This window comes from Apus apus, chromosome 1 (genome assembly GCF_020740795.1).
Source record: "Apus apus isolate bApuApu2 chromosome 1, bApuApu2.pri.cur, whole genome shotgun sequence".
Taxonomy (NCBI): Eukaryota; Metazoa; Chordata; class Aves; order Apodiformes; family Apodidae; genus Apus; species Apus apus.
In genome coordinates, this window is record NC_067282.1 from 152,896,418 (window position 1) to 152,924,118 (window position 27,701).

Sequence of the window (27,701 nt, forward strand, 5' to 3'; positions counted from 1 at the left end):
CTAGTGGGTTCATCCCATAGCCACCTGCAAACCTGCAGAGGAGAGGGCTGCAGGGAGCTAAACCTGGAACCTCTGCTTTGATATGAATCCTCCTTCCCTGCTTGCTCCCTCATGCCTGGTCCCCTCTCTGAAGCAGCTGCCATGAATCCCATACTTTCCTCACTAAACCCCCAGTGCTGCTTGCTCAGGTGGTGACAGGGGAAATGCAGACTTTTCTGTTCTTCTAAAATATTGCAGAGGGGACATGGCAGGAACCTTGGAAATGCTCTTGAAGCGTCTGTAGGACCAGCTTGTGCCACACTCACCTGTGGTGCGACCCACCCCCAGGTCATTCCCAACAGATCCCACTCAGGGAAGGTGACAAAACTCTTGGGGGCCTTGGGGGTTGGATATGGACTGTGACTACTCTGAGCTGTAAGACAAGCATTTGTCTTCAGACCCTTCTCTTGGGGCTGGTGGCGAGCAAGGTCTGCTCAGAGAGTGGCTTCCCAGCTCAAGGCTTGGTAATAACACTGGGATTGCCACTGTGGGGGATGCCCATGGCGTATGTACCAGCAAGTCCATGGAAAGCATCCCCAGTGTGTGTGGTCTGGGGAGGCGTGTGCCAACAAGGTGGCTCTGCTCTATACCTGTGTCTCAGCAGGAGTGTGAGCTGCCCTGGGCTTGCTCTTTTCACGAGCTCCAAACTTCTGAAGGGATGAGCACATGGCTCCGTTTCCCCATCCAGCTCTTTTCCTTCTCCCCTCTTCCAGGCTTTTATGAATTTGTAGGGTTTGCCTTAGGGAGAGTTCAAATGTCTCTTTATCTCCATGCAATGGGAATGCTGGAAGGCAAACAGACATGATCCTGGGATGTGGACATCAGCGAAGACCCACAGATTATCCTGGGTGTGTATTTATATGCATCTGTCCTCCTGTGCCCCTCTGTCTTCCCTTCATCTTCCTATACCATTTTGCTTCTTCTGCCTCTCCTTGCTGCCCTGCTTCTCTCTCCTGTCTCACCCTCTCATGTCTCTCCTGCCCTCCTCCTCATTCTCTTTTTCTCATTTGATATTCATGCATGAATAAATTCAATTGCATTTTTTCCCTGTTCCCCCTGAAGGGGCTTGTTGGTGAATTGCAGGCATCTGAAATCATATAATGCTCGGATTCATCATTTCAGGGACAGTATTGAAGCCCTTCTTCTAGTCAGGAAGAAACAGCAGATGCTTTTTATGAGGAGAGGGAGTGCTGAGTGTCTTGTGACTGATGAGGGAGAAAGCCAAGAGGATTTATCTCGGCAGCCCAGGTTAGCACAAGGAAACTAGAAGGTCAGGCAGCCCCTCTGGTGTGTGTAGGAATGGGGAAGGTATAGGCAGGTGTGTGCATACAGTCTTGAGAATGCCTGTGGTTGCTTGTGTAATTGCTGCGTGTGCTTGTGGTGTGCCTAGGGAAGAGTAACACCTTTTAGGGGGCTGCCAAGTATTGGTTGAGGCAAGAGATGTCTCAGTGGGCTGCCAGCAGCCCTGCACCTGAGGATTCAGGGCAATCATCTAAACATCTGTTTGGGCATCTGCCTCAGTCAAGTTTTGGAGCCATCACATGGCTCTAGTATCACCCCACAATCTGTTGAGGGTCTGGGGATGTGCCCAGTGCCACATCCCCCTCACACTAAGAAGTTGAGTTCAGTTTGTCACAAAATTAGGTCCGTTCTGCACTTTGAGGGCACTTGCTGTCTCCTTGCTCCTACATGGGAGCCCTCTGGCCCATGCAGAAAGGAGGCACTCAGGGTAATCACTTGCATCTTTGGTACCAAAGGTGGCTGGAGGTAGTAGTGTCCTGCATGGCTTCCGTACAAACAGGCTCTGACCTGATCAGGAGGGGTCAGGCCAGCACAAATATTTGTCCTGGAATAAAATCTCTTTCTAGCTTGTGAAAAATGGAAAGATAGAAAGGCTTTCCATGCAACTGCAGCCCTGGTCAGAAGTCATAAAAAAAAGCAAGGCTGTCTGAGGAAAAGCTCTTTTTTGTGAGAGTTGTTAATCGGGTACCTGTACCTTTTGATGCTCACAACATTCCAGTCATTTTTAACTCTGCTCCCCCCTTTTTTTTTTTTAGCACTCCTGGTGCAACCTGAGGGCTGAGGTTGTCTTTTAGGAGAGGAAACAAGATCAGACACTTTAGAAAACACAACAGTGTTATGCTAAAAGCAGACAGTGGCCGTCATCTATGCTGCAAAGACTTTTAAGGGCCTCATGAGAGACTGTGGCAATGCCAACCACCTTGCTCAGCTCAAGGGAGCTTGGTTTACATGACGGAAATGGCTGGGGGCTCTGTGGTGTCTGTCTGATGCCCCTGGCATGGTAAAGCCAAGCCACACGCAGATAGACAGCAAAGGAAAGGGGATGTACCAGGTATTTTTCACCCTAGACACTTGAGCTACTTTGAGGTTGGACCAGGGATTCTCTGGTTTTACTGGAAAGGTAGCTTGCTCCATTGCCTTCCTGCAGAGGGTTAACGACTGAGGGCCTGTTTCATGTTATGATCAAAGTGCTTGCTTTCCCAACCATTTTTAGGTCAGATGTGTTAATTACCCTGACCCAGCTATTCTAGCTGTGAATGCAAAGTCTGCGACAGCCAGTGCAGATGTCATCTTGGTGGGGAAGGGCTGGAGAAGGCTTTTTGTAACCCTGCGAGGAAGTGGAGGAGCTTCTGGGCTGCAGCACATGTTGTACCACACCCCAGCTGGGAGCTGGGTGCTTTTTAGCTGCTTATTTACAGTACGTGCTTGTGGCAGAAGAATATCTCTGTCTCTTGCAATGTCTGGGGTTTTATTGGTCTGAACAGGCAAAACCCATAGAGAGCCGGGAGGATTGTGATGGCTTCACATAGTGTCTCTTTCCCACAGCCAGCTCGGGAATCCTCAGCAGGAAAATTGAAAGTTGATGTTCCAAGGATGAGAGGCCTGTGCCCAGGTGGGACCAGGTTGCTTGGCCACAGGAATGGACTGGTGGGGGAGACAGCTGGGCTGGCCCTCCATCGAGGGTGACTCAGGGCAGCTCTGCTCTGTTCTAGCCCCTGTGTCATATCCACCCTCTCATTTTCCCTTGGCTTCACTAAATGACGTAGAAAACTAATTTGCAGTGAGTTATTCCCATGCCCTGAGTTCCCGTAAGAGGTTTGGGAGTGAGATGAGGGGACAAGGAGGGACTGATTTTGAGGGAGTTGTTAAGTTGTTGGTTGTTTTTTTTTTTTCTTCCCAGGGGTAATTCTCTAACCTGCTTGGTCTGTAGCCTGTGGATGGACACACCCTCACAAGTTCAGGGCAAGGCAAACCTGCCAAAGCTGGTGTCCCTCACAAAACGGAGGAGAAAATTGGCTGTCCCAAGACCCCACCGTGGATGTGGGTGCACAATAGTGTGCAAGGGGATTTCTTCCTTTCCTCTGGTGTTGCTAAAATTCCTGCCTTTTGTGCCTCTAATTGTAGGTTTCCCCTAAAGACATTTGGTGTCACTGTAAGGACGGCGTTTCTCTCTTCCTCTCTGCCTGTACAGTTATTCTCTCTGTCTCTCACTGTGCAGTTCACTCCATGAGCCGTTGGTGAACATACCATAAGACACAGAGAGAGACAGACAGACAGACAGAAACCACACACCAGCCCTTCCTTCTTGCTTTCCCACCATGGAATAGCTAAACTTGCCCCCACTCACACCTCCATCACCTCCCAGCGCCCCACGATTTTGACCTTCTGGCCTTTTTGGAAGGAAGCTCCTGTCACTTCTTAACACCCCCCTCCTGGAACAATACACACACAAACAGAGCCCCTGAGACCCTCCTGCGAAAGAAGAGGTCCTTTTTTGCCCTCTCTTCTTTTGCTCTGACTCCAGAGCTTCAGCCTCCAGCCTGAGCAGCCACAATTTCTTACCATGTATTCTCCTTTTAAACCATCTCCTTCCTGCACACGCTCAGTCCTTGCAGCCACGGATCTAACACAACTCCCAGCTTCTCGCCTGCAGGTTCTTTGCTCCCCGTCACTCAGCTGATCCTGATCTTTTTTCCTCCAATTTTTGCCCCCTCCCCGGGCGCTGAGGTGTGTGTGTCTGTGTGTGAGGGTGCCTGTGTGCAAGGGGGGGAGGTGGGGGGGGGCTTTTTTTTTTCTTGGTGGGGGAATTTTTTCAAAGCGTCTTCATTATTATTTTATTTTCTTCTCTGACTTGGACACTTCTCCCTTGGAGATTTCTTTTCCATGCAAAGGTAGGTGAGACGCATGCACACCTGGCTAACCCTCTGTCTGTCTCATTTCACCTGTTTTTGCTGTCTTTTTAATAGAAAACTTGTGCCCACCCGTGTACCTGCATCATTCCTGTTTTGTTTTGTACCTGTTTCCTCTCTGGCAGAAGTAAAAACTGAGGGTGGACATGTCTGTAATGTTAATAATTCTATTTTTCCAGAGAGGAAAGTTATTTCTCTGTGCATGTTGAGCTGTACATGTATGTCTGTGTGCAATGCCCATGGATGTGAGGCTGCCTCTGTTTACCCAACAAGTAGCAGTAATTGATTTTGGTGTGTGTTTCGGGCAGGGGTGGTGGTGGAAAGGGAATGACTGTGTGTCCAGTAGTTCACGTCCATGAGTGATTACAGCAGGGAATGTATTTCTCACACATATTCAGCAGCTCTTTATACATGACTATAAATGATACAAGGAGTGTGAATAATCCCAGGAATTTAAAATTTAGCCCTGGGTAGTTTGTAGGGTTATAATGAGCAAGGATGGTGGGAAAGAGGAAGGGTGACAAAATCTCCTCCCTGGAGAGGTAACTGTCTGAGACTCGTATATATATAACTTTTCTTAAAACCATCTCACTGTTCAGAGTCTTCTTGGGTTTGGGGTATTTTTTTCTTTGCAAAGCAAGAGTTTGGTCTTGGATTTAGGTTTCACAAATTGTCTTTTCTTGTTTTGTTTATTATTATTACTGCATTTCAGTGGTGTGTGCAACATCCAAAGTGTCTGAAAACGGACAGGGAATAAGATGCACTTTAATATAGCAAATGCATCATCTTCTGTACATCACTGGAAGCTGTTGGTTGGAGTTGGGGGGAGTGAAACATAAGACTTAAAAAATAAAAGAACCCAAAATAGGCATTGTTGACTGGCAATTATCTAGCATATTTTATGCCAATACTGGTTTTCGTAACACTCTCAATGGATACCTTTTTCTGCTTGGTACCAGCAGCTGTGTGAAAAGTACCAAGGGCTTTAAAAAAAAAACCCCAAACAAAACAGAAAGAAAAGAAAATGCATAATTTCACAGAAAATTGTTACAAATAAAAACTGTAAACATCAAAATGCAGAACTTGCCCTGCATTTTCTCTCTGCTATTAGAAAGCATTTTTCTAATTAATCTGGGGGTTGCTAGTGGTTTTGTATCTCTGTTGCTTAGAAGACTGCTATGTTAGTTGTTAGTTGTTTCTGTGTGTTGTTGCAGAGCTCTTGGTCTTAAATTTGGGCTGGTGACTGAGGATTCACTATCTCAGAAGAAGGAAGGGGTCTGCTCATCCTCCATCCCCCTCACCCCTCTATGTTTTCACTGCCGCATGTGAACTCTGTCGGTAGAGGGAAATCTGCAAGCTCATTATCTTCTCAGCACCCTACCTGCAGAGAAACTTTTAATTCAATGCACTGGGAAGGGAATTCAAGAGCCCTGTTTCTGCCTCCTCTTCCCTTTATATTTTAAGGACACCTTTTGAGCATCCCTATGCCAGCCAGTGCTTCCCCATCCCTCAGGTCTGGGCAGGAGCGTTAGCTTCAGGCAGGAGGCAGCTGCCCACTGCCTGCAAGGGCTTGTGCTGCTGGACTGAGAGCATTTGTTTCTCCTTCCATTAAATAACATACTAGTTTCATGGCATTGGCATGGAAATGTGAGCTTCCTGAGAACAGCAGCAGTGTATGCCTGTTGGTGAAGGTCTAGTGCCACAATCCTCTCCCAGGGGAGCTGGGAGGCAGGCAGGGATTGAATCTGGGCATCACACTGGATTATCTGCCCACTGGCAGGGCATCTGCACTGGGCTGGCTGTGAGAGGATATAGTACCTGTTCTGAAAAGCCTTGGCCCTGGCTGTAGCAGGAAAGTGGGGAAAAGCAATTTTCCTTCAGATCATACTAGGAAGTGTGTGTCTAAGCACTGGCCAGCTTGACGCAACAGCAGATCCACACATTTCACCAGGAGGTCTGGTGGTGAATATCTCAGAGGGGAGCCATGGGGGAAAAGGAGGGAGGTTTGATTTGCCATGTCTGAGGGTTTTGCCCTGTGAAGCTCGCATCAATATGACATATCATGCTGCTTATCATAAAGGGAGGGTTATGCCAACCTGCCTGTTTTCTCTCACAAAATCCACCCTTGTTGCTGCTTCAGGAGTGTTTTCAAGCAGTGGACCTGGCTAGAGGGGGCCCAGCACAGCCACAGCCTTCCTTCCTTCCTTCCTCTTCACACCTGCAAGACTCCTGCCTGATTTAATTTTCCAGAAGCTGTGTCCATGCCCAGTGTGACGTGGTCCCAACCTACAGCTCTGTTTAGTGTTAGAGCCCTGCCCAGTCCTATCCATAGCAAGGTACACCAGGAGGATATCCCAGACCAGGGTGACTTAGGCTGAGCCCTGGCCACATTTAATTTTGGAAAAAGTATGCAATTCTGGGCTCTGCTGCAAAGAAGCCATATACTTGCTCCAATTTTAATTCATTTTTCTCAAAGAGAACAAGTATCTACAGCTGGAAGCTCATGAAATGCACACACAGTGTTAGGAATCTTTAAAAGAGCTGGCCACTGATTTAAAATAAATTTATTATTGTATTAAATCAAAGTCCTAATCCTGCAAATTCAAGTAAGCAGGTGAATGGCTGTGCTTGCACAGAGCCTTGATAAAACTGCTGGGTCCGTGGATGGGCTTAGAAATCAAGTGGCACAGGTGGATCTGCAAGATCAGGTAGTAACATTTCTTAGACATGTTTTTTCAGTCTGTAAGATGGGTTAGTGTAGGGCTGATTTTAATAATATTCAAGATATGAAAAACCCAACTTGTCACTGGAAAGTGAAGGTTTCTTCATAGTTGCGCAGAAGTGCATTGTTGTTTACAATGACCTCATATAGTCAGCCTGTTTAGTTTACTCATCTGTGTTTGAAATGCATATCTTGAAGCTCTTAGAAATCACATAGTGGTTTGAAAAATGTCTTATGCTGATACAAAATTTATTTAAGCCTCCTAATCATAACTCAGATTGCATAAATCAACCCACTAACTTGGTAATAAACTCCTCACTTTCCCAGTACTTGTCAGGCCACCGTGTTTGGAGCACTGCGGTGTGCCCTGACGAGCAATCAGCCCAGCATATCAGGAACTAATTGTGATGATGAGATCTCAAAAAGTGCCTTGTTGCTTGCCTTGGACTGGAGATGTGTGCTGCTGCGGTGGTGTGGGAGGGAGGTGGACTCCTGGCTAAGCCAGACTCTGTCATCAGGGGCTTTGCAGGTTGATACCAGTTCTTGAAGCCTGGGGGCAAGTGGACATGCTGCGGGCTCTTGGTGTGAAATTCTGCTGGTTGGTGTTGTCTGCAGTGGCTTGTGTTTCCCAGCACCTGCAGAGTGTCGTACAGGATCAGAGGGGTAATTCTGAAAGGAAAGGCTTGTCCCCTCTCATCAAGCGTGTATGTGTATAAAAAAAACCAAAACAGGCAGCTAGTCTCTGCTTCTGACATAACCACCATCTGCAGTGAAGGCACCATGTCCTGCTCCATTGTGCCTCCATGAAAAGCTTGATGGGGGTGTCCTGGTGAGGGCTGGCAAGGGGTATTTCCATGCAAAACCACTGGAGCTTGGGGCTATGGCTGCATGGTTGAGTGGGATGAAAAGGAGCTGCTGACCTGCGCTGTTGGTAGCTGGTGAACTGGTGAGTGCTGGGGATTTTGCTGCTGTGATGTGGATGCTGCAAGTATTTGTGTGGTGTCTTGGGGGGAAGATTTTTATTTCCTTTCTCTGAAGTGTCAGAGTTTGGCTGTGGCTAGAAAACCAGAACTTTATAGAGAGCACAGGTGAGGTTAGTGGTATTAAAACATTTCCCAGGTGTTAGGTTAGTGTGCCCTGATGACAGGCTTGATTAAGTCACTTGCCAGGACAAAAGTTAGGAGTGGATTTTCCTACAGGTTATACTGGCAAGGATGGGTGGGATCCTCTTTCTGCTGCTGCAGTGTATGTGTGCAGTGTGCCCTGCCCACCATCATCTTGCATCTCCTCCCAGAGTGAGGACTTTCAGCAGTGGTGGTGTCCTCAATTGGTCATCGTCCTTGGGCATTTTATTTTTCTTTCCTATTTTGCCTGTGGAGCTGCTCTAAGTTTGCCAGCAGTGGTGGTGGGAGATGGAGGGTGGGCTAACTCTTTTATAGACCGTTTTGCACTACATTTCCTTGCAAGGTTGTCTGCTGTGGGGAGGGATGGGACTTAGACTACAGGGGTCCACTTCAGGTCTGGGGTCAAATATGCTTGATTTGGTGTCTTTGCTGCTTTTCAGTGATTTTGTTTTTGTTTTGTTTGGTTTTGTTTTCCTAATGGCAGCAGGGAGAGAAGGGGACTTTTCAAGCTTATATAAATGAGTAGCGGTGTCAGTAGTCAAATCATGTGGGATGCAAGGAGCCATCCCATCTTCATAGCTATATTTCTCTCCCATATTCCCCCTCCTTTCTAGAGGCAGAGCCTGGGGCATCATCACACTCCACACAGCTTCAGTTCCCTTTCAGTTTTTGTTTTTGCCAGAGCTAGTTTGCTCCAAATGTGCATCTGGGTTTATGCAGATTGTCTTGTTTGGAGGTGAAGGGGGAGGGCAGTAATGTATAGGGAGGAAAAAGTGTAAGATATAACTCTTGGTTATATCCCTTAACATTGTGTTCCCTTTAGATGTGCTGCCTCTTCTCTAGATTCTCCCCACCTCCGTTTCCACTCCAGGGAATCTCCTCTGCAGTTCTGAGTGGTGATGTGGGTTGGGACAAAGTCTGGAAGTGGGCTAAAGACCTGTGTGCAGGGCTAGGAGGTTGCATCCTGTGCTGTGATGTGACAGGGAGCAGGGGGTCTCCTGGGGTCTCCCTGCCCCTTGTGTGCTGCTCTTTTGCTATACCCGCTCACCACAAGAGTCCTGAAGGGAAACTGAGTCAAGCTTGACACTGGACCAAAATTGACAGAAAAGCTGGTCTGGGAAGGATGGTGTGCAAGGGCAGAGTTTATCATTGCTGACTTAGCCCAGGTGGGAATGACCAGCCTGGCCACAGCCCCTGGCTGCCCTTCTCCATCCACTCCCAGTGCAGGTGCAATGCCAGGAACTGAAGCACCGGGCACCATCTGCACTTGTGGTGGGCAGGAGCTGCAGCTCCGTTCCTCCTGTGTGGGCTTCTCCGTGAGGCACAACCAGGGTATTTGCATGTTTTATCTCTCCTGCAAGTGCTTGTACTTTGGCTGAAGGGTTGGGGATGTGGCCATGGCCCTAAGGCCATTGCTGCTGGGAGCCTGTGAGACCACTGGCTTCCTCTTCATCATCCTCATCAGACCCATCTTAGTTGACGTCTTCATTGCTGATTTGGAGGAGGGAGTAAACAGCATGTTAATGACTTTCCTGGATGATGATTAAATAGGTTTGTGCCTGCTGAGGGGGATGCAGAAAAATAACACAAAGAGAAACTAGTCAGGTCAGAAGGATGGGCCGATCGTTACATAATGAGATTCATCTGAGGAAAAATGCAAGCTAATGCATCTGGGGACAATGTAACCTGAAACACAGGGTTTGAAGGCCTGGGGAGGGGTGGGGGGGGGGACAGCACACGCCATGCGACTGAGGTGTGACGGTAGATGGCATATCAGACATGGGCTTGCAGCCTGACGGGGCCAGTGACAGAAACATCAGGGTGGCAGCCTGTCTCTGTGGCCAGCCCTGGCACCAGCCCTGCAGGAGGCAGCGCCTGGCACATCGGCAGCGCCAGGGCAGTGACAGGCGAGAGGCGCTGCTCAGCGTGGAGCTGCGCAGAGCGACCGTGGGGCTAGGGACATTCATTTAATGAGCAAGGATTAAGTGCTAAAGATGACTAGCGTGGCTAAGCGGTGTTTTAAGTGTAAGGACCTGACAGGAATCCACTCCTGTGAAATGTGTGTGAGGAGGAGGCATCGCTGTGAGCATTGCGAGACCGAAGAGGGTCACAGGAAGCAAAGCGGGGCAGGCTGGAAAGGGAAAACGCTGGCTGTGGGGCAGAACCTCCCCATGGACAGACCTGTTACAGTGGAGAGTTGTCCCCTGAAGGACACCCAAAGGGTTCCTGTTTATTTCAGACAGCAAAGGTGAAAATGTTTTGTTGAAAGTGAGCATGTGTATTCCCTGGGGAGCAATGGGATGAGGCCAAGATCTTCAGTAGCACTAACCTCTGGGCCACAAATGCATCACATAGTTAAGACTGAGTAATGATTTTCCACTGGGAAACTACCTCTTGAACCCAAACTGACTGTGCTGCTTGTGTGCCTTTTCTTCTCCTCTTATTTACCTTTTTCCCATCCCTCCAACAACACCTTTACTGGTCTCTGCAACATCTCCTTCAGGCTTGGCCAAAGGTTTCTTAGCAGTGTAAGCAAATCCTAACTTTGCTGTGCCAGGGATAGGGACCAGAGGCATGACCAGGAAGAGGTGTCCCAGCCACGTGAGGGAGGAGCAACGTGGTGGACATCAGCTGTGATGATAAGGGCTAGAGAGTCCAGGATGTCTGAGCTTGCTCTTTCTACACCTGTGGGATGCTGCCTATGGTACAGGGTGAGGACAGGCTTTTGCAGATGCTTTGGGATGGAGAGTTTGCTTACCTATATTATATTTATTATATTTTCTTTTTCAATAAGTAGTGTTCTGTGTTGACTACACTGCTCCTTCTCCTGATTGGTGGGACAGAGGAATTTCTTCTGCTCCTTGTCCTGTGCAGGAGGAGAGCTCTGAAACCAGGAGGGGATATAGGGGAAGGCTGTGAAGCTTCCCAAACCAATCTGGCAGGGATTAATAATAAATGTGGAGATAAGGCACAGCAATGAGCTTTCAGTGTGCAGCTGAAAGGTGATGGTTGGTGGGCATTTGACTAAGTGGGGTAGCTGGGAGGCCCTGGCTCTGGTGCAGGCTGTGGATGGCATGTTTCAGGGGTGCATGGGCATTTCAGCCCCTGTGAAGGATGGATTCGGTTGCCATTTGAAACACTTTCTGCTGGGTTCCGACACATTCTGTTGCATTAGGAGGTGCTAAGATGATGGAGATGTAAAAGCTCCTCTTTCAAATTAGCTCCTAATAAAAATGACCCTGTTCCTTACCCCATACCCATACACCTCCACGCATGCACAGGCAGACAAGGACAGGCTCAGCCTCACATGAACAGGCAGAGAAACACACCAGCTGAATATCAACACAGAGGGAGCCACGTACCACTGATTACATTGTACCACGGCAAATGCTGAAATCATGAAACCTGTTTGACTAACACATCCTCACAGCCAGACACATGCATCAAAGATAACGCATAACTGGCACTTGCCATTTATAGCAACAAACAAACATGGGCTCACAACCGTGTACAACAGACCACCCTGGGAGGCACACACAGCTACCGAATGGGGTCACCCATGAGCATTCATAAACATGTCACGCAGCCAGAGAAGTCCTTAAATGAGTCGGGGTTTGTGTGAAGCTGGATGCAAGAGCTGTGCCCCAAGATGCTTGTCAACTTTCAGATGGACTTTTGGAGATGATAAAGAAGCACGTGCACCACAGGTGCTGTTCCCATTGATGGGGCCACCTTGCCGTCCTTCCCTGTGATGCCAGCTGGAGGTTGTAATTTTTGTCCCTCTTCTCAGAGGATGTTGCAGGGTGTTAGCAGGACAGAACAGCTCCCGTGCTTCCTGCTGCTTCACAGCAATCTGTGAATGATCACGATGGATGGTTTGCACAGGACTGGTCCCCCCTCAGGATGGGAGGTGTGTATACATGTAAGGCTGCTCTTAAAGGAAATACACTCTGTGCTTTCCTCTCAGCTGGAGACTGTGGTGTTGCCCATGAGAGCAGTGTGCAGGGAAGAAGGATGGCCCTGGGGCAGGGCTGCTGAGGGGTGTGGGGCTAAGGATGGTGGTAGGGCAGGTGAAGTCTGTGGGTGCTCCCTCATGGGAGGGGAATGTCCCACTGAGCTCTGGGTGGATTGCCTCCAGCACTGGGATGGTGCTCTGGGGACCTCTCTCTAGTATTTCCCTCTCTTGTCTGGTTGTCACAAACTCCTTCACTGGCAAGATGCAATAGTCTCTCCTATCCTGTCTGCACCTTAGATGTTTTCAGGAAAGGTCTGCATGAGCAGTGCAAAAGTCCCATCAGCTGTCCCTCACCCAATGTCACTGATGGCCACTCTCTTGGGGCAGGGAGGGATGCTGAGAAGCCAGGAGCCTGCTTCTGATGGGGAGTAATGCCTAAGGGACACCTTGGTCTTGCTTACTTACAGCACTCTCGTCATACATGCCAGGAGGTGACATTGGCCTGTAGGGACAGATACCTCCAATCTGAAGTGCTTCCCCTGAATCGTGACATCTTCTTTTTCTCCCAAGCAATCTTCCCTGCTTGTGAAGTCCACCACTTCCCTTTTTTTTGCAGAGTATTCTTCCCTCTTCTTCCTCAGCCAAGTCACAAAACCTGCTGTCCAGCAGGACCAGCTGCTCTCTCTGAGGTGGGGAAGGGCTGAGCCAGAGGCTGGCACCTTCATCCCTGCCTGCCAAGTCGAGGACCTCCCTGCCAACGCACATGTCCGAGGCAGGCGTGCGTGCCAGATGCAGGACCACCAGGGGCTTGGCTTGGGATGGCAGTGGTTTTAAATGGCCCTCAGGGATGAACAGAGGAGTGCAGACTTGAGACCTTACCCTGGGGAAAGCTTTGGTGCAGGCTGTGCAGGAAGAGGAGCCCACAAATACCATCCCTTCCCCTGGGGGGAATCGCTCCTCCAGCCGTATGCGACTTGCAGAGGGGAAGGTTTTCATGCATTTGGGGGGCATTTGGCTAGAAAAGGAAAGTAAGGGATGGGGAGGATTTGATTTTCATTGGTGGGTCTGACCTGCCACCACCTGGGGATAGGCTTGCCTGAGCAAAAGGCTGAATAGGAAGAACGTGCACCTGGCCACCCTGTGACCATCTAATTGTTCTCTTGTGTTGCCCTTGTCACAGTAAGCAGTGCTTGTGCAAAGGGGAGGTTGGGGGCATCCCAAAGGCAAGCTCTGGGGCCTTATAATCCTGTCTGGTCTTATTTTAGCTGGTTATGAACCCTTTCTGCTGATGCACCATTTTCTGCATACGCACATGTGCCAACTCATTCCACTTGGTCACTTTGATTTAAATAGGGCCTCTCCTGGGTTAAAATACTGTATCAGGCTCACTCTGACCAAGTTACATGGCAATGCTACAGCATGGGCAGACCACTAATTGCAACCCAGAGAAAATTTTAGCATTGCTTAGTTGCAGCCTGGCCAAAATAGTGGAAATACCTGATTCCAGCCTCCCCATCTCGGTGCACTGCAGGGGGCACTGGACTGGATGACCTTTAAAGGTTTATTCCAAATCCACACCTTCTTTGATTCTATGAATCTAAGATCTGAGCTGCTAGTGGTGAGGATCTTGGATCTGTCTCCAGCAGGCAAATTACTCCCTTCCCCTTTCATGTTGAGACAGGAGAATTGGCTGACATAAAGAGCTTGGAAGCTCCCCACTGCTTGGGTTTTCCCTCTCCCTCTTTTGACATGACATATTAATCCTGCTTAATGTACAAAGTACACCATGTTCACAGCCTTGGGGCTGGTTTGGGTGGCAGAGCAGGATCTGCTCTCAAAAAGGATAGGAGTATTACATCTCCAATGGGCCAGATGTCATTTAAGGACGGTATTTTGCTTCTGGACTCCCAAAAGGATTCAGCTGGTTCTGAGTCCATATGACATCTATTGAGTCACTCTGGGATACACAAATTTGAGTGATAAGACACTACCCTATTAGTGCACAGGTGTTTGACATGAGCAGAGCTGCACCCTAAAGTCCCAGGTGAATCTGGGAGTGATGAAATGGAGAAGAAGCTCTCAACACTTGCTTGGAGGGAAAGCAGGGAAATGCTGATTAGGTGGTTTCTCCCATTGCTTTGCTCTCTTGTATTGTTAATTATAAAGATTTCTACATCACAGTTTGGAATTGTCATGCCCTTGTCAGTGTGGATGGTCTGGGCACTGCAATAAGTCATTCCTCCTGGCTGTCCCTGCTAACCTTTCTCCTCCGTGTTGTTAATAGGAAAGAAACTGGGCTCAGCCACCTGCAAGGGAGCCAGCTCAGAGCAGTGGGGAGCTGGTGGGAATAGGGAATGGAAGAGCGGTACAAGGAGTTGCATGGGTGCTCAGTGTTAAAATGTGGTGATACTGAAAAAAGAGGTGCTGGATGGTGGGAAGGAGTGGTGGGAAGTGGCAGGAAGTGCTGCCACTTTTGTTACAGGGGTTAAAAAATCATGAACAGCATCCCAAAGCCAGTCAGGAGACACAATACTGGTTTATTTGTAATAGCTGCAGGTCTTTGGGGTAATGAATTCGAAGAGTCTCAGTGTTATCCCCTAAGGGACACTGTATCTGCTTTCTAAACCTCTGTGCTTGCCACTCTTTGCTCTGACAAATACCAAGCCTTGAAGAACAAGCAAAGCTTTGGATCAGGGGGCTGAAAGAACAGAGTGAGTAGGCAGTACTTGCATGGTCTTAACTGGGGATAACGGGAAACTGCAGCCTAAGGTGGAAAAGTTGCCTGAACCTGGCAGATGAATGCTTTAGGGAGCACTGGAGATCATGGATCCAGCAGTGTGATCATCAAAGGGATCTTGGGCTGAAACGTCGAGGGTGCAGCACATCGAGGCAGAGCAGCAGCATCAGAGACGTGTGGGTGTGTGATGCTGAAGTGGTTTGAGCTGAGACTCTGGGAGGATAAACTATGATTAGGGTGTGAGGAGATGAGATCTGTGCCATGGATCCTGGTGACAGACACATCTTTTCCTGCTGTGACCAGCTCCATTCTGTATTGCAGTGTGTCTGAGGACTCCTGTGTTGCTTTGAAACCTGTACTGGTAGCATAGGCACTCCATGCACAAGGTGAAGGGAGGAAAGTGCCCAGCAGGCCACCATCAGGCAGTCCTTAGGCAAGCTCTCTTTCCCAAGAGTGTCCCTGTTAATACACCTCCAAATACAGGCCTTGGACTTTATTTCATTCCCCTCACTTTGATAAGCAACTTCCACTGTTCTGTGTAATGGACAATATGTGGCTTTGCATTTTCCCAGGGTAAGACCAACATTATGTGCACCCAGCTAACAAAGTGATGTTCTTAAGCAAAAGCATGGTGCTCTGCAATACTTGGGTGCCATCAAGCATGAGACCTGTTCTTCTGCTCTTCCTACACCCACCTGCACTCTCTGAACATTCTGCAGTGCTGAACCTGGGGTTGGCAGGGCCGTGGAAGGGACTGTGAGGGTAAGATGACTGTGTTGTGTCAGGACAGGTCCATGCCACTCCAAAGCACAGTGCTCTTTTAAGGTGCTCAGTCTGGCTCCAGAAGAGGTGGGACCATCACCTGAGGAGATGCAGCACTGTGCCAGGGTGTCTCAGAGTCTACAGGGATGATTTAAGTAATAGTCGTAGAGAGGACTAGCCAGAAGAGTCTTGGTGGAGGGACTGGCAGAAAAGACTTTTGCTTAAAATTGCTTCAGCACAAAGTGTGACCATGGTTTATCATTTGTCAGAGCCATCAATCCTGAAGCTCTCCCCCACTCCAAACTCGCTGGGAGAGCACCAGCATGCTGTGCTCTTGCTGCTGATTCCTCATGTGGGTTTCATTTCTCTTTCTCCCCAGGGGTTCTCGCTTGCGGCTGGCATGGCAGAGTACGTTCCCCAGCCTCCCTCCACCTGGCCCATGGGCCCACAGCCTCCTCATGCCTCTGCTGTCTGCCCACTGGAGCCAGTGGATCTGGGGGTCTCAGAGCAGCAAACACCGCCAGAGCAGTTGCCGCCCTCTCCAGAGCTGGGTGAGGATGAGGAAGTCACTTCCCCACCGGATCCTGATGTTCCCTACCCCGACTTGGCACCAGTTGTCTTCTTCTGCTTGAAACAGACTACCAGCCCACGGAACTGGTGCATCAAAATGGTGTGCAACCCATATCCTTTCAGAGCTTCCCCTTCTTCCCTGCCTCTCACTCCCTCCTGCCCCATCTCTCCCACTCCCTGCCCTACCGGGGCACCTGGCAGGTAAGGAATGACATTTCCTACATATTTAATGACCTGCTTTATTCCCTGCTTGCATTTAGGCAGAACCTCAGCTGTTTTAGTGTGTGATCAAAAGAAGCTGATTATGAAAGAGGGGACTTCAGAGAGAGCCGCTGACAGTCCCAGTCACAGGGTGGGTGAGGGGTGAGGGGGTAAGGAGATGTATTTTAGAAAGGCCTGTTCCTCTTCTTCCCCTTCCCAGTTCCAATTTCATCGCTGCCCTGGGACAGGTTTATAGCCACTAGCCCAGTAGCTCATTGGCGGGTACCATGAATGGCAGAGGTATCTCCTCCCTCTGAGCATACAGGCTTTGGTGACACCTCATCCTGCCCTTGGTTAGGGAACCACCACTCCTGGATCTCGACTGCAAGGATACCTAGGTGACCCTTTGCCTTTCCAACCAGTGCAATGTCACTGTCTGGCCAATGTCTTGCTGTGATGTCTGGCCAGGAGTGAATGGTAATCTGTTCAGAGTTTGATGCTGAGCCTCGTATGTCCCAGGAGAGACCTCTGGGATGTGAGCATGTCCTTCCTTTGCACAGGAGGTCAGCAATCACACATGTGTGTCACTGTTCACACTAGTGCCTTGATTGCAAGAAGGTTGCTGCAACTCAGCAGGGCAAATGATGGCCACCTGCCCAGCTCATTAGGTGTGAGGCCTCTAGGAAGTCATAACCTCCATGGCTCTTGAGCCTGATGCAATATAAAAAACGGGGAAGGCAACAGCTGCTCTTTGGATTGTGGGACCCTTCAGATGGGGAGAAAGTGAAGGAGGTGATGAATCATCAATGAGGTTGGTGTAAAGTTTTATTTAAACCTTCTTCTGGACTCAAGTCTCAATTGGTGGCATTTTCTACCTGGACTTTCTTACTTCCTAGTTAGGTGGATATATTCTATAAAAGAAGCTTGTTATGGTTTTGACTTATGGATTAAATCTGAGTGTCTGGCCACACAGTGGAGACTCACAAAATGTTTCTTAAGAGCCTTTTCAGCTTCAAGAGTCAAACCCCAGGTGAAATCTTGAGGTGCTGTCAACAACAGATGACCTTAGGCAGCTCATGAATATGGAGATTTGTTTCAATGTCAAGTGTAGGAAAAGGTTTGAGTTTCAGCTCTGAGCTCTTATCTTAAAGTTCAGAAGCTCTTAAAAAGATGTTGTGGTCTCAAGCACAGGTTGTGACTGAAAACTTGTTGGAGATTCAGGTTTTCTGTGTCTTTTCTACTGGTTGCTCCTTAAAATTTTAAAACTTCATATTGAATTATGCATTGCTTTTCAATCAATGTGTGTTTGTGCTGGTTATTTCATCCTGCAAATCTTGTCCCGGCATGTGGTGGGCTCACAGTAAAGCCTCAAGGCAAAGGCTGGATGAGGGAAGACTAATAGCCTATGTTTGGGATGAAGATTTGCTCTTGGATGGGGCAAGGAGCTTGGGGGTGGAAGAAGAGCCAAGCATGTCCCTATTTTTGGCTAAAAAGTCAATCAAAACAGTTCCCCCATTATGGTATACAGCAAGGAGCTTGTTTTAATTTATTACAACTGTGTTATTGAATAAGTTTGATGCTGTATGCCCATCTTAGTGTTTGAATGTTACTTGTGTTTTAGCCCTCATACATGCATGGTATGTGAGTGTAAAAAGGACTTTTTCATAGTAGAAGCTATAGAGAGAAGGAAGGAAGAAGCCTCATGCAATCACCAGTTGATGACGTTACACCTGGCTACATGTGACTTTGGGGAATGAAGGGCAATGGTGGGGCTGCCAGAAACCTTTTGGAAGAGTTGTTTCAGATCTGTGATTTCAGGTCAGCTGTGTGAGGTTAGGAGATTGAAAAGCGGAGACTGAGTGGAGAGAGCTGAGCTCCTCCTTTGATTCCTCCTCCCCCCTGAGGTTCTGATTTTGAATGGATCATGCAGTAAGTAGTTTCCATAATTTTTCAAATGAAGAATTGTTTTTGCACCCTGAAGGTTTTTTTGTTTTGGTTTGGTTTTTTGCTAGTGTCATATAAATGATATAGTTCCATGGCCTGGTGGCAGATGACTCTCTCCTGGCTGGAAATTGGCCCCCTTGCAAGGGATGCTTCTATGAAAGTCAAATGCAGGATATATATTTATGTGTTTTTTTCCCCTTCTGAAGTTTTTTTCATCTGTATTATATTGGGCTGTTGTGTCTCCAGCATTCATATGCCAAGCAGAGGCAGGGTGAGTCACTCTCGCAGGGCAGCACCTGGGCCTTCCTGAAGATTCAGCAAAAAAGATGGGGCGTTAATTAAAAGCCTCTTAATCTTCTCATTGACTTTCTACTGGGCCATGAGCTTCATGATCATTTTTATGGAAGCACTGTCAATGAGACTTAAAATGGAAGCTCTGATCGTTAAAGACTATGTAGTAATTTTTGTAAGCATGAGGTCGTTAACCACCAAATTTCAATTTAGGTAATTGCATTCTGCCTACTTAACTCCCCCTCCCCTAAAGATTATTTCTCCTTCCATGAGCAGTCCTGCAATTTTGTTATGTGCTATTAAACAACTGCCATAGTCCTTTGCTGCAGTGCAGCAAGAGGAGAAGGAAGCACTTATACCTGTGCTTTAAGTTCACTTCTGGGTGCCCTTTAGCATATCAATGTGTGATGCTGTTATTGCAAATATTATGGACTCTTAACTCCCTTTTAAGACAGCGACTATGTTTCATGTGAAACTTGGGGTGTTTGTCTGCAAAATGAGTATTTATGGTGCTTTTTGCTGTTGTGCTCTATGGTGCAAAGGAGCCTGATGCTTTGAAGTTAGGTGATTACTTGTTTCTGGGGTGGCTTCACATATAATGCAAATGAATGCTTGAATTGCCCTAGTTTGTTTGTGAACAGATTTATTTACTTTTTTTTAAATCCTGATAAACCTTGGTAGATACAGGTAACTGCTGTCTAATCAGCTAGGTCTTCAGTGCAATGCACACCTGGAATCTGGCCTGGGTCCTGGTGACCAGGCTCTATGAAAGGAATCTGGTGTGATGCACCATGTGAGCAACCTGCCTGGTCACCAGTTTGTTTCGGTTGATTTCTGTTTTCTCTTTTGATGAACAGGCACAAGGTTGGTTTTGCCAAATTGCAGACCATGAGGCTGTTTTGCAGCTGTTTTGCAGCTACAATGTTAACACTGTCGATATTTAAGACACAGTTATGAGAAGGATTTAAGTTTTGTTTTGTTTTTTCTTTTTATGAAACCTAAACTCCATGTCAAATAGGATTTAGTGTCGATCTTAGAGGGGGGAAATAGGGTGAAAAGTGTGAAAACTTGTTTCCAAAACAACAGCATAGCATTCGTCTTATGAATTTATAAAATGTTTGGGACTAAATACAGGGCATGCCATATGGTGCCTTACAAATGGATCCTGATGCATTTTGCAAATTCTGAGAAGATTACGAGAGAGATGCCTCGATGTCTTGCTTTGCCCTTTGACTCCTTGGGTTTCCATGAAGACTTGACACTTCATCTGTACCAAGGGTCAGCTGCAATAGATTTGGTTTGTCCTTTGAGCCTTTATTTAAAAGAAACTCTTTCCAGGGGGCCCAGACCTCCCTTTGCTGTTGTATCTATAATATTGACATGACAGCAAGAGCAAGAGTGAAGTGTGCCATTAAAAAAAAAAAATCAATGCTAAAACTGTAGCAGTAATGAGAGGGGCCCTGCAGTTCACCTCTCTGTCGTTTTCTTGCTTTTTGTTACATAGCAGCTCCCTTCCCTTGTTCGTGAAGTGTTTTGTCTGCTTGGGCTTATTTTGCTCTTGGGCAGTGAAGTGTTGCATTGCCAGTTAATTTCAGCAGTTTAGGAGTAGCTGGTCAGGTCCCAGTTGTGCAAAAGCTTATGAGCACACTTAACTTTTAGTACGGGAGCTGTGTTTTATGGGACGTAGAGCGGGGTGGCTTCTGAAAACTACTGTGGCTGCTTGTGTGTACTGAGTAGCTGCCCTGTAGCTCATTAGCTCTAAAGATCTTCCAAGTAGGGGCTTTGCGATTGTACCTGTCTTTTAAGGTCCTACCATGCTTTTGGGGGTACCTTTCCTGTAACTTGTACTGACAGCTCTATCAGCCTGGGCTGTGTGCTTGGTCCACAAGGAAACAGAGCTGGCCTTGGGCAAATCGATGGGGGAACTGGGAAAACACACAGGTTTATTCCCCACCATGTCCCTGCCTGTTGCCACTGATATCACTTGCATATGAGCCAAAGGAGTATAGGATGGTTGTTGATGGCAACAGTGGTGTTTCATGCGGGCACTCCCCGATGGGAGTGGAGAATCACTGGAGGAAAAAATAAAATTATGTGCGTGTGGATCAGTAATTGTTGCTTTTCTTGATAATGTTGAGCTGGTGATGGCAGGATGTATGGGGACAATGCACTGCCAAACCATCACTTTTCAGATGATCTGTGTGGCCAAGGGGCTGATCAATCTTTTGCTCATTACTAAGCTTTGGGTGAATAAGTGTTATGTACTACACCCTGGTCAGATTCTAGTTTGGGCAGTTTGATTTTGTGCAAGTGAAATTTTACATGCAGATTCCATAGTGTGTTGTACTTGTCTCTGCCTTAAGCTGTTGCCTGGTGTACTGTTAGACTCTGGATGCAGTCTTCAAAACAACTGGATGTAGTTAATTAATAAGCAAACAACAGCTGTACATTTGTTGCAAGTCTTGTAATTGTTGATGTCTGTCTTAAGGCTCCTGCAATCCCCTGATTAGGCTTACTTTTTCTTTTTATGTGTGTACATTTATTTGTGTGTGTATATATAAATTATAAAAGGAAAGGTTGCTGCCCTTAGGAATGGATTGATTTCTGTTGATTGCACAGCTCTGTAGACTTTTCAGCCAACAGATACATCTGTATACCTCAGTTGCACAAACAGCTGCAAGATTATTTTTTTCCCCTCTAAGTGGTTATCTAACCTCTCTGTACTCCACAATGTGCTAAGTCAACTTTGCAGTTGCTCCTGTTGCATGGGAAACTGAGCTGATCCAGATCTTTACAGTGGAAATGCAGTGTCAGTGGCATCAGTGCTCCACTGGGCACGTACCAAATGCTTTTCAGCATTGAGAAGGGCACAAGCCTGCTTTAGACCCTGCTGTTTTTTTTTTCTGCCACTCTGCCAAACACCCTACTGGTGGAATGAAGTTTGCTATTGGCAAATAAGGATGACTTTTAATAAGGCAATTGCCCATAAACTTGATTAATTTTTGAAGGCAATGCATGCACTGGACCAACATGGCCATCTCCCCAGGCCCAGTCTATCCTCCTCCTCTCAACTACTCTTCTCCCCTTTCTATGTTAACAATACGAGCTTTAAAAGCAGTTTTTTCATATACTTGTAACTGACTCTTGATTTCCCTGTTAATTCTTCATTCTTTTCTTGGGAAGATGGCTGAACTTCAACACATCTGACTACCTGTCTGAAAACCAGGCATCCAGGCTCTTTCTGTAGACATTTGACAGACTCCCATCTGTAGCAGGAAATTCAGCATGCTGAACTTAACCCATCCCTTCAGAGGGGAAGATGGTTCTCTGGAGGTGGCTGTTTTTCCTTCTTTACTAAAGAGGGAGCTTCTGTGTAGCGGACTGCAGGGATCCTAGGCTGCTTTTGAATTTGCTATGTTGTTTGGGTCCCCAGGTGCTACGGAAGGAGGTGAAGGGGAAGGCAGGGAGAAGGTTTAGTTTTGGAAAGGGTGCAGTCCGAACATTTTAGTGTTTCCATAATGAAATATCAGACAATCTTCATTCTGTGGCAGGAGAAGGGAAGGTTCACTGTCTGCTTGAACTCTGGATTGGGAAAAAGTAGTTCTGTAAATTCCAGCTTCTTTCCTGGGGTAGAAACCCAGTTTCTTCCTTGCGGTTGGTAGGCAGAGGCGAGGGGGTTGATAGTGCTCAGGATTTGCACAAGGAGTTGGGAAGGAAACAGCCTCTGCAAAAGGAATGGCAAGTGAGTGTCATTAGTGTGGGTCATTTGATGTGCGATTTTACAGTGGGAAGTTTAGAAGGATCATTTGCCCAGTCAGACATAGTCTAAATGGAATTTAAACTTGTATGTTGTCATTAGTAGCACGCAAAGGATGGATATGTTTGAAGGGGATTTGCATGCTTGTGATCTGCAAGAAATTGGCTGGGCTGTGTGTATGTGAGATGTACGCAATTCCAGGCAAGTGGGCAGATGTAAAGGGATGAGGTCTAAATTTGGCTGGCTTGCAAGCTGGCCCTGTATATTTAAGCACAAATGCTGAGACAGGATATCTTACTGCTTCCCATCCCTTATTCTCTGGAGGTTTTTAAAGTGAGAAGTCAAAGACCACAGTTTGGAAATGAACCAGGGCACAACACAAGCAAAACCAGAGCTCTGTCTATCTGAAGCTTTTATGTCCATAGGGTCTACAAAAATAGAAAAAATCAGAAATAAGGCTGAAAAATATTCTTAGTGCATATCTGCTGTCTTCATGCAAAGCTCTGAGCATTTTCCCTGTCACTGAAGGATAGGTTCCTACTGTTGGAGGAAGGACTTAACTGCAAAATACTGAGAGGAGACTATGGTTTAGGACAGAGGTGGTTTTTGTTGTTTTTTTTTTTTTTTTTTTCTGTATGGTGTACTGTCCTGTTCCACCAATACCTGCCAAAAGCAATAAAAGACCTGCTAATGCTCCATGTCCTGGTGCTTCAGGAAGGTGGGACTAGGACTTGTGCTGCAACAGCTTTTTACTAGGTATCTCAATATGGTCCCTGATTTCTGGTCAATGAATGTGGAATGTGTGGGGAGGCAGGCAGAAGAGAATAGAGGATGAAAGTCCTATCCTTGTCTGGTGAAAATCAGTGTTGTTCTGCTATACCTCGTAAAAACACACTTATTGGCACCAGCTGTTGCTCTTCAGGCTAAGTTGGGAAGATTAAATCTCATCTTGTCATATAGTACAATGTTATCCAGGACAGAGTGTGGTTTGTGCCAGCCTGGGGGGTACCTGGTAGGGCAGAGGAGAGGGACGATGTGCTCAGCTGAATGAGGGGATGGTAGTGGTGCCTGCTTTGGAGAACCTCCCCGTCCCTCTGCAAAGCATGTTGCTGAACAGAAACAAATGCTGAATAATCCTTCAGGAGCATATTGTGTTTATTCACTGGAATATATTTTTTCTTGGAGATAAGAACTATTTATTTTCTGAAAAATGGTCAGTATGCCTTTTTCAGCCTTTGTGAACACTGAAGCAGGGTGTGTGAGGGGGCTTTTGGAGAAATAAAGGGCAATTAAAATACTAATTTTGAATTTGAGACCCACAGAATACTCCATCCAGACCTCTAATTCCATGTTCTGTCATAACAATGTGAATTAAATAATGCAATCAACCACTAACAAATTGACCAGCTGCCTATTTGAGGACTTGCCACTCTTCCCACTCCAGACCATGGGGAAGGGCCTGCAGTCAGTTTGAATTTGCTGTGTGTTGTGGGCATAATACTTGACAGAAGCTGCTGCTTCAGGTGAGGAATGGTTAAGAGTTGAAGCTCTTCTGCACCAAATGCTCTGCAACTGGTCCCAGGGTGGTTAAGAGGAAAGTCTGCATGAAAAACATGTCCCATTTCAGACCTACAGAAAGAGCAGGAACAAAGAGCCTGGAAAACTGTCAGCCTCTAAGCTGGGAAGATCATTATAGTCCTTGAGAGACACTGACTTTGGAAGATGAAATGTAGGAAGGCTGCAGCTTGGTGTAAGATGGACTGGGCTGAAGCTTGCACCTACTTCTGTCCTGTGTTCACTTTGCCTGCTGGTTCTGGTTGGCCCAGTACACCTTGGCCAGTCCCTTCCCTGACTCCATTGCACATCTCCATGCCACTGCCTCTCCTGTGCTTCACTGCCTGCCATGGGGCAGAGGCAAAGGAGGTCATGTTTGAAGTGTCCTTCTCTGAAATGGGATTTGCAGCCTCTGGCTGGTGGAGCCAGCAGGAGGAGGGCTGAGTAGTGGTGGGAAGTGCCAACAGGCCAGGCTGGATGTTCAAAGGGACAGAATCAGTTAGTGGAGTGGACCTGCCCTGCTCTTGGTTTATGCTTCTCCCTGGGCTGTGGGTTTGTGCTGTGCTGCCTCAGATCAGCGGTGTTCCTCCATCAGGGAAAGAAATGCTGCTGCTGGCTTTGCTGCCCTACCTGCCTTCCCTTCCTGGAGGGGTGCTGTGGGATCTGTTGCAGGAAAGAGGAGGGATCATCTCAGAAAAAGCTTTCGAGGAGGAGACAGGCTAGCTGAGGGGAATGTGTTTTATTTTGGCTTGATAGGACAGCAGAGTTGTGACCAGCAGCTAGGGAGGGAGGCTGATGTGATGGGGCTGAGATGAACAAAGAAGGCAGATAAGAATTCAGCTGGACTTGTAAAAGTGACGTCTGATTAAGAAGTAGTAAGACAGGAACTGATGGGAAGTGATAAGTGGAAACTGCTACTCTGGCACCATGCTACAAATTCCTGCTGAGCTTCATGGGCATCTCCAGAAATCCTTGTAATCAGTGGTGTCAAAGGCTGATAGAGCTGAGAGAATCAGCTTGAGTGCTTGATCTTTATTGACTGCCCTCAAGGACTGATGAAGTGAGTAAGGAGGTGGTGTGATGGTGACATAACCCTCCTGCTAGAAGACCTGCAAAGGGGTTTGGATGGGTTGCTTGGTCTGGGGGCTGGTGGTTGAGTGCAGTGTTGTGGTTGGAAGAGCTTTTACCTGCCCAGCACTGACTGCCAGGTCAGCCAGTGGGGATGGAGATAAAGATCTTAGGTAAGCCTTCCTGCCTGAAGGATGCCCAACCCTGCCTCCCCTTTCTCCAGCTTTCCCCCTGCCTGTTGTATCAGTGCAGATCACGGGACAAGAGCAGCTCACTTGGGCAGGATGGGGACATGTGGAGTTGTGATGTGGGTGACCATCTGTCCCCTGAGACAGCAGTGCCCTTTACACTGTCTTACTGCAGCTCATCCAGCAGGAAAGAGAAATCTGTCCTTGCTAATGATACAAAACCACATGCTTTGCTTATCCTTTCTTCCTTTAGATTTCTCTCCCCCAGTCTCCCCTCTTCATCGCCTACTGTGCTCAAGTCTATAGAAGCTGTTGTTGCTCCCCCTCCTTGAGTGTTATTTGGAGCTGCCGAGTCCCAGCAACTCCTCCAGCAGCCCCTCCTCTGACTAGCCACCCTGTCTCTCCCCTCTCCTTTTTCCATCTGTGGCAGTCTGTCATTTTTTCCCCTCTCCTTTTTTTTTTTTTTTTTTTAATCCCTTGCTGTCATTCCTGGGTTTTGCTGCCAGCAGCCTGTCTGTGTTGATTGCAGCTGCCCTTGAACTGGCTCTTTCTGTGAAGTGCCCTTCTCAGCTAGTACTGTGGACAACAGGCTTCCTGGGGGGAATGATCAGGAGCTAAAGGAAAGATCTGAAGGTAGGATTTTAACAAGGGACATAGCTCAGTGGTTTAGCTAGCAGGAGAGAAAAGGCTGGGGCTCTGCAGAAGGGCAAGAGCTTACCTGTGAAAACAGCAGATTTCCCATCTGTGGAGGGGATTGCTACATGGTGCGGTGGGATTTGCTGCTTCCTCATCCTCATAGGCTGCTTCCATCTCCTTCTAGAGCATTTGATTTCTAGCCCAGGTCAGCAGCTTTCTTCCTGTGTGCTCCATGATGCAAGTGGCATCCCCGACATTGCCATCCTGAGCTGTCCACGTGCAGGACTGCTGTGCACATTGCAGGATGGTGGAGTCCAAGGGGTGCATCCACCCTCAGAGCAGGAGCATAGTGCTAGGAGGTGAACGTCCCACGGACCAGGTTGGGTGAGACATGCTGCTGGAGCAGCTGGCCCTGGTCCCGTCTTGGAGGTAGCTGGCTTTCTGCTAATCCCTTTTGACCAGGGCTGGCTCTTGTGGGCAGATGCAGATAGGTGTGAGCTCAATGTGCTGGCTGGGAGATGCATGTCTACAGTCTCCTGGCCTTGTGCCCCAGCTTGGAAGCTGAGCAAGGTGCTCAAGGGCTTGCTTAGAAAAGTTGAACCCCCCTTGCTGTCTCAGCCTTATTCCTGACTCCTAAACCTTTGTGAGAGCTGTTTCATCTTTACTTTAATAACTTGCTTTTGTTTATTACTGCCTCCCCAGAGCAGCATAAATGCTGAAATACCACAAGGGCTTTCAGATTGCTTGCAGCTTGAAGAAATGATGTCTTGAGAGGCAGAGTGAACCGAATGTACCTCTTGTGGGATTTCAGTTCTTAAAGAGTCACGGATGAAAAGGGCTAACATCAGTACAAATTCATAAAGTAGAAAGCTGCTGAATCCAGTGCTTGTAATGCTTGCTGTAAGATTTGCCTCAACAGGCAAGAAGGGAAGGAATGGAAAGAAAACACATGGTAAAATATTAACCTCCCTATTTAAATAGGCAGTTTTGTAGCAAACAGCAGCTGTTCTCTTTCATGACATGGAAGAGGCAGGAGCTCAATATTTGAGGGCGGAGATATTTTATTCCATGCAGAGGTTGTTAGTCCCTCAAGTCAGACATCCAAAATCTTTGTTTGCCTTCCAAGCCCTGCTTATTATTTGGGAGCGCTCTAAAACACCATGAAGGTGTACTTGGCAAATCTGCCTTGCACCATCATTCACACATCCCAGAAGGATGCTTCCTACATTTACCTGCATCTTGCTTCTCAGCCAAGAACTTGGCACTCTAGTGTGACCCTAAGTCCCCTTATAAATACAATGTCCTTATTGTCTACAAAATGTGCTACAGGTTATTTACCAGCCAGCTCTCATGCTTTAACAAATACTATTATCAAGAATGAAGCTGAAACGTATTTGAAGTATGCTTTGTGATGTATTGTAGTTTCTATGTCATTGTTTTTTTTTTACCAATTGGTGATGTAATTTTTGCTGAGTAAGTCTCCTGGTTTTATGGGTTAATCTGGCAGGCTCTGCTTTGTCCATATGTGAGATTCAGGTGAGGCCTTGAACGGGGTTTTGTCCTAAGTGAGTTATATTAAAAAAGACACACTCATAGAAGTGCAACAGTAATAATATATTGCCTTTGTGGTACTGTCTGATGTTCAGTGCCACTGGCCAACTGTGATATTTCTTAATGAAGGATGTTATTTTTTTCCTCAAAGTAATTCTTTTGCTTGCTTTTTTCTTTCCCTGTGGCTTATTTCTGATTCATTTCCTTGATGGAGTAGGATCCTTCCCTGCTTTCAAGCTTGCTCCTCTCTTCTCCACACTTGTCAACCAACTGTTTAGCAGCTTCTGTGCAGGCAACTGCTCTTGTCTTCCTATCTGGAGTTCTCTTTGGAAATGGTATTTTAGCGACTGGAGGGGGAGCCCTAGAGGGTAGCCCACTGTTTTACACAGGA

At 47.2% G+C, this 27,701-nt stretch overlaps 1 protein-coding gene across 5 annotated transcripts in view; it reads left to right on the forward strand.

Annotated features, from left to right (window-relative positions):
- The first annotated feature begins 4,148 nt into the window (after positions 1-4,148).
- Positions 4,149-27,701, forward strand: part of CACNA1I (calcium voltage-gated channel subunit alpha1 I) — a 181,589-nt gene continuing 158,036 nt past the window's right edge. For 4 of the 5 annotated variants that reach the window (XM_051627380.1, XM_051627391.1, XM_051627420.1 and 1 more), the window contains exons 1-2: positions 4,149-4,232; positions 15,930-16,220. In XM_051627380.1, the coding sequence (XP_051483340.1) occupies positions 15,951-16,220 (270 nt within the window). In that variant the 5' untranslated portion in view covers positions 4,149-4,232; positions 15,930-15,950. Of the gene's footprint in view, positions 4,233-15,929; positions 16,322-27,701 lie in introns of those variants that run through there. The other variant, XM_051627410.1, reaches the window with a different exon arrangement.